Source organism: Lathyrus oleraceus, chromosome 5, assembly GCF_024323335.1.
Source record: "Lathyrus oleraceus cultivar Zhongwan6 chromosome 5, CAAS_Psat_ZW6_1.0, whole genome shotgun sequence".
NCBI lineage: Eukaryota > Viridiplantae > Streptophyta > Magnoliopsida > Fabales > Fabaceae > Lathyrus > Lathyrus oleraceus.
Genome location: NC_066583.1, coordinates 341157802 through 341164385, shown reverse-complemented (window position 1 = coordinate 341164385; position 6584 = coordinate 341157802). Strand labels below are relative to the sequence as shown.

Genomic DNA, 6584 nt, shown 5'->3' with positions numbered 1-6584 from the left:
AATCTTATTATATTTTTTAGTCTTTTTTATTCACTACAAGAATAACTTTGTGCAGCCACGTGATTTAGTGACGTGAAATGCACGTGGCAAAAAATGTCAATTACGACGTGAATTTCACGTGGCTAAAGGTAAAATATAATAAAAAAATGGAATGACAACTTTTCAGGTTGGGGGGAAATGAAAATAATTAAAATTTGGTAGTGACATGCAGATCACGTCGCTATTTTAAATTTAAAATTCAAATAATGTTTTGTGAAATGTAATTCACGTCGCAACTAGTGACGTGCTGATCACGTGGGTACATGTGGTGTAATTTAATTTCCGAAATGACAATCACGTCGCAAATAGCGACGTGACAAGCATGTGGGTACTGGGTTCAGAGAGACGTTACAGATGACCGTTGAATGTTTTGTGGCGTGTAAATCACGTCGCAAATAGCGACGTGTTTACCACGTGGGAACCTTTCCTTTACCTTCCCTCTTCTCTCCCTCTTCCCTTCACCGTTTCATTCTTCTTCGTTTCCTCTTCAAGCTTCCACCTGCAGACCCATTTTCCCCTTCAACCCATTTCTCTCCTTCAAGCTTCAGATCCATTTTGAAATTGGAAATTTAAAGGTAAATACTTTTATTATTTCAACTTAAACCCATTTCTGTTTAATATATATGAATGTTATTTTAATTATTGTATTTTTTTTTTAAGAAATAGCTAAGAGTGAATTATTCATTCAAGAATTTGGAGCAAACAGATTCAAAGTCTTCATCCAGGTATATTCAAAATTGTGAAATTTAATTTTTTTTTAATTATTTTCAGATTAGTTAAATGTATTGAGTTTGGACTGGATTATGTGTTGTGCTTATTATGTATTAAAACCGAATTTGTTTGGACTGGATTTTGTTTTTGTGCACATTATGTATTAAAATAGAATTTGTTTAGAAATTTAATGTATTATATATTTAGAATTTGTTTAGAATTTGTTTATAAAACATATACCCTAATGTATTATTAAAACAGAATTTGTTTAGAATTTGTTTAGAAATATAATATATAATAGTTTTAAAAAAACAGAATATTTAATGTATTATATATTTAATGTATTATACAAAAAAAATAGAATATTTTATGTATTAAATTTTTATAGTTTAGAAATAGATTTTATATAATATACTATTAATACCAATACTATCCTCTCTATTAATACCCTATTTATAAAATCATTTTTAATTATTTCTAGAGAAATTATAAATTTCAAAAGAAAATCATGTCAAGCTTGGAAATATTAAAACTTTGATATTACTTTGTTTAGAAACTATTTAATGCCTTTATATATGTGCACATTATATTTTTTAGAAATATAATATATAATTTTTTTTAAACAAAATATTAAAACAGAATAATATTTATAAAAAAAAACGAAATATTTTGTTTATTAGAAAAAGTAATATGAATCATGTCTAAAAATAGAAGTTGTATTATTATTTAGATAATATGGTTAGTTTAAAAAATATAATAGATTAGTGTTTTGAGTAAAAATTGATAAGTGTGTATATATATTATTTAGATAACTAAATAAATAGAAGTTGTATTATTAATATTATGTTTAAAATAATGTATAAAAAAACAAAACATTAATTTCATATATATTTTTATATTAAAAATATGTTTATAAAAAAAATTAGTATGAATAATATGTATGTCTAAAATGTTTTTTTTTTAAATAACACATATTAGGGTATATGTTTTATAAATATATGTTTAGTTTAAACAATAAAGTATATAATAGTTATATTATATATTTATTAATAGTATAATATATTTTTTTTAAATTGTACGTAATAATTAGTTGGATGTACGATAGAACGATTTTTAAATTGGAAGATAGAGGAATATCACTTTTGAAATTAAAATAGTAACGATTTTGTAAATGTGCAGTATGGAATATTTTCATTACTATCGTAGTTGGATGTACGATAGAACGTATCCAGGAAGACGTGGACTTAAACCGAACTTTGAGGAAGGAGTTAAAGGGTTTATCACATGGGCTTTCGCTCAAGAATGTTGTCTAAGCGAAGGAGGAGTAAGATGTCCTTGTCTAAAATGTGAATGTAGACCTATAATTAGTGACCCGGAGGAAGTAGAACGTCATTTGAAGAGAAGGGGTTTCATTAAAAATTACTGGGTTTGGACATATAATGGAGAACAGTTGCCGAGTAATGTACAAAGGACTACGACTACACATGCTTCTAGCAGTCGATCACATATGGAACACCGGGAAGAATTTAGTTTGATCAGTGACATGGTTGGCGATGCTTTTGGGGTTAACGTAAGCAAAAACATGTGGCAGTGAAGTCCATGTTTTATCTGCCGATCATACCAAGGTTAAAAAGAATGTTTGCTTCAATGCATAGTGCAAGTCAAATGACATGGCATCATACAAACCAAACAAGTTCGGGCACAATGCGACATCCATCTGATGGTGCGGCATGGAAGCACTTCGATATGATACATCCTGATTTTGCAGCAGAACCTAGAAATGTCAGACTTGGACTATGCTCTGATGGTTTTACTCCATATGTCCAAGCGTCTGGAAGTGGATATTCTTGTTGGCCAGTTATTGTTACCCCTTACAACCTCCCTCCTGAGATGTGCATGACAAAACCATACATGTTTTTGACTTGCCTCATTCCAGGTCCAAAGAGTCCAAAAGCTGGAATAGATGTGTATTTACAACCTTTAATTGATGATTTGAAGAGGTTATGGATTGGAGAATGGACTTATGATATATCTTGCAAACAAAACTTTACTATGCGAGCAGCCTTGATGTGGACTATAAACGACTTTCCCGCATATGGCATGTTGTCCGGTTGGGGGACACATGGAAAAATGGGATGCCCGCATTGCATGGAACACTCTCATGCGTTCACGTTGGAAAAAGGAGGGAAAAGTTCGTGGTTTGACTGTCACCGCAGATTCCTACCGAAAGATCATGTCTTTCGAATAAATAAGAATGACTTCAAAAAAGGCATAAGAGTAACAGACTTGCCTCCCCCTCGTTTCTCACCCGGTGAAGTATGGAACCGAGTTAGTGAACTGCCAAAATTCACAGATTATGGTAAAGCTTGCAGAATTGAAGGATATGGGGATACACATAACTGGACAAAAAGAAGTATTTTTTGGGATCTCCCGTATTGGAAAGATAATTTGTTGCGACATAATCTTGATGTTATGCATATTGAGAAGAATTTTTTTGATAACGTGTTTAACACAGTGATGGATGTTCAAGGTAAAACAAAGGATAATGAGAAGGCTAGAAAGGACATGGAGATTTTGTGTAATCGAAAGGAGTTGGAGTTGAAGGTTAAACCGAATGGGAAGTTACTAAAACCCAAGGCTAATTACAGTCTAACTTCCGAAGAAGCTAAAGCGATTTGTCGATGGTTAAACAAATTACAGTCTAAATTTCACACTAAAACATGGACAGAAGGGAAAAAAACCATAAACAGTGGTGTGTTCGTGAAAGGAGTTACAAATGGTGGTGAAGACGACTTCTATGGCACAATAACACATATTTACGAGTTGGTATACAATTACTTGGACTGCGAAAATAAAGTTGTCTTGTTCTATTGTGATTGGTATGATATATCTGCTAGAGGCACAAAAATAGATAAGAAATATAACACAGTTGAGATTCGTATGGATCGAAGGTACAAAGAGTATGACCCTTTTATAATGTCACATATTGTTAGGCAAGTTTATTATGTTCCTTATCCTTCAACTCAGCCACGTAAACGAGGATGGTGTGTTGTAATCAAAACAAAACCATTGGGTCATATCGAAGCCGATGATGTAGTAGTCGAAGATGTCGCTTACCAAGATGATGAAACTTCTCAAGTTAATGATGTGATTGAAGTTGAACAAATTACAAGTTTGTGTGATACAGTGGTTGAGGGCCATCAAGTTGATGCATCCACATTGTTGACAGAAAATGATGTGGATGAAGAATGTGAAGAGTTTGTATCCGAGGATAGTATCAGAACAGATGAAGACTTTGAATAGATAGTATGATGTATTGTTACTTAATGTACTGTGTAATGTTACTTAATGTAGGATGTATTACATGTGTTTATTGATTGTAGATAAAATGCCGCCCCGAACCGATAAGGGTAAGGGTCAGCAGCGCCCGAGGATAAGGGTATGTGAGGCTCCTCAGTCGGCCGTATGTCCTCCCCCACAGAGTCAGGTAGAGCCCATGTCTACGACCTCTCAACATTTTATGCCACTGCAGTCATCTATGGGGTATCCTCCCCCACAGACTCAGGTAGATCCCATGACCATGGGTTCACAGCCTTTTCTCTCGCTACTATCATCCCATGGTTATCCTATGGCCCAACTTGGGAACCCATCCTTTATTAGCCCATCTGGGAACCCATCATTTATTAGCCCATCTGGGAACCCATCCTTTATTAGCCCATCTGGGACTTCATCATACCATCAGACTGGGGGATCTAGTTTTCCTCATCCCTCACAGGTACCCCCACCCTTCATGCAGTCTGGGATCTTTCCAGATCCCACACAGGTACCTCTGTCGTCCCAGCATCCCACAAACACACCATCATCATCCACGCTTTCGAGGTCCCACACCCCACCTACCACACACATGCCCTCATCATCCACGCATCATGGGGGATCTCGCACCCCACACCCACCACGTGCCACAGATATACCCGTGCCTGAGGAGCAGGAGGAGCAGGATGACCAGGAGCAGCAGGATGACCATGTTTTAGAGCAACCAACTGCAAATCCCACAGAGTATGAGATGATTGATGGCAGATATTTTATTGAGCCATGTGGAAAATCGTAAGTATCTAATTTATAAATTTTATTTAGTATACATGTTTCCATGTTTCCATGTTTATAATTAACACTTATTCAAATTGTTGTTTAGTTTCTCTCCGAGTAGGCCAGCTGCACAGTGTGTAAAACATGTGATTCAACAAATGTATAAAAAAGCTTGGAAGTCATTCAAAGAACTTTCCAAGGATGAGAAAGATGAATGGTTTGATAAATTTAAGGTAAAATAAATTTTATTGTTGTTATTTTAATTAGTTATTTTATTGTAATATATTATCTAACACTTATCTAACAATTTTTTTGAATGTCATACAACATTGTAGGAAAAGTGTACGTGGAATGTAATGGATGAATATATGATTAGAAAAAATTATCGGGGAAGAACATCTGTCCGACTTTCTGACATGCTTAGGCGTGTCAGACTTGATTGGGAAGAACGAAATATTCGTCCCAACTGGATAGGCAAGGAAGTATTTGACGAACTTCTTGCCTATTGGGCTACCGATAATTTTAAAGCTAAATCTCAAAAAGCAAAAGACATGAGAGCATCCGAAAGGGGGGGTTGCCTTAATGCTACAGGAAGTATAAGCATTGGAGAACATGCAAAACGGATGGTAAAAATTATAACTACGGTTTAAAATTATATTTTGATTTATTATGTGTTTAATTAAATTTATTTATATTAATCAGACTAAGGCACAAGGAAGACCCCCCCGACTTAATGAGTTGTTTGTGAAGACCCGTACAAAAAAATCGGGGGATTTGGTTGATGATCGGTCGAGAAGAACTATAGTAAGTTGTTTCTATTTTATTTTTTTTTGTTAAAATTCTATCAATTTTGTGGCGTGAATTTCACGTGGTAATAATGTTTGTGGCATGAATTTCATGTGGCAACAATATATGTGGGATTCTTTTCATGTCACAACTGTATCTAATTATTTTATTTGTTGTATGTGTAGGAGGAGTATCAAAGATTGCTCACACAATTTCTAGTTGAAAATCCTCAATATACACCTGTTAGTTCTAATCCGCTTGATCCACGCGTGGATATGTATATTTGGAGCTTAGTCACTGGAGGGAAGGGACGTAATGGGTGTTTTTTTGGTGTTGGTCCTTTGGCTGGCAACTACAGAACCGGAGATAGAACTTTATTTGATAGAGTTGCAAGTGGGGAAGGAACGTCCCGTCCAACACAATTGACACCTGAAATGATGGAAACGGTGAGGCAACTGGCTCTAACAGAGGCTAGACGAGAGACGGCGGAGCGTGAGGCGGCGTTAAAGGCCGAATTAGAGGAAATGAAAAAAAGACAACACGATATGGAGGAGCAAATGAGACAATTTATGCAGTCCATGAGTAGAAATCAAAATCAAAGAACAAGTGAAGACGATGAAGATGACGACGAATTTGATGTGTAATATTTATTTAGTTTTAAATATTAATTTTTGTATAAATAATTACTTTGCTATTTTTATAATACATTTTCATATGTGTAATTTTAATTTAAAAATATTTCACTTAATTATTAATTATTCTATATTTTATTATTTATTAATTATTTTATCTTTTATTAATAATATAATTTAATAATAACAATATATTTTATCTTTTATTTTAATTTTGTTTTTAAGTTGTGAAGTGTAAATCACGTGGGTAATTTGCCACGTGATTTTCATGTGGCAACATACCATCCATTTTCAAATGTTGTGACGTGATATTCATGTGGCAAAGTTGTG

The 6584-nt window shown here is 34.2% G+C and overlaps 1 protein-coding gene across 1 annotated transcript; it reads left to right on the top strand.

Moving 5' to 3' along the window:
- The first annotated feature begins 4844 nt into the window (after nucleotides 1–4844).
- Nucleotides 4845–5813, top strand: LOC127078436 (uncharacterized). The gene is made up of 3 exons (XM_051018891.1): nucleotides 4845–5069; nucleotides 5172–5462; nucleotides 5539–5813. Exons 1-3 carry the CDS (start codon nucleotides 4995–4997, stop codon nucleotides 5671–5673), a joined length of 501 nt encoding a protein of 166 aa, XP_050874848.1. The 5' UTR covers nucleotides 4845–4994; the 3' UTR covers nucleotides 5674–5813.
- The last annotated feature ends 771 nt before the right edge of the window (nucleotides 5814–6584 follow it).

What these genes read in the sequence shown, in the direction of transcription:
- LOC127078436 (XM_051018891.1), top strand. Translation starts at nt 4,995, where the DNA reads ATGTATAAAAAAGCTTGGAAGTCATTCAAAGAACTTTCCAAGGATGAG. An exon ending in AATGGTTTGATAAATTTAAG is followed by an intron (nt 5,070 to 5,171) that starts GTAAAATAAATT and finishes ACAACATTGTAG; the next exon opens with GAAAAGTGTACGTGGAATGT. An exon ending in GAGAACATGCAAAACGGATG is followed by an intron (nt 5,463 to 5,538) that starts GTAAAAATTATA and finishes TATATTAATCAG; the next exon opens with ACTAAGGCACAAGGAAGACC.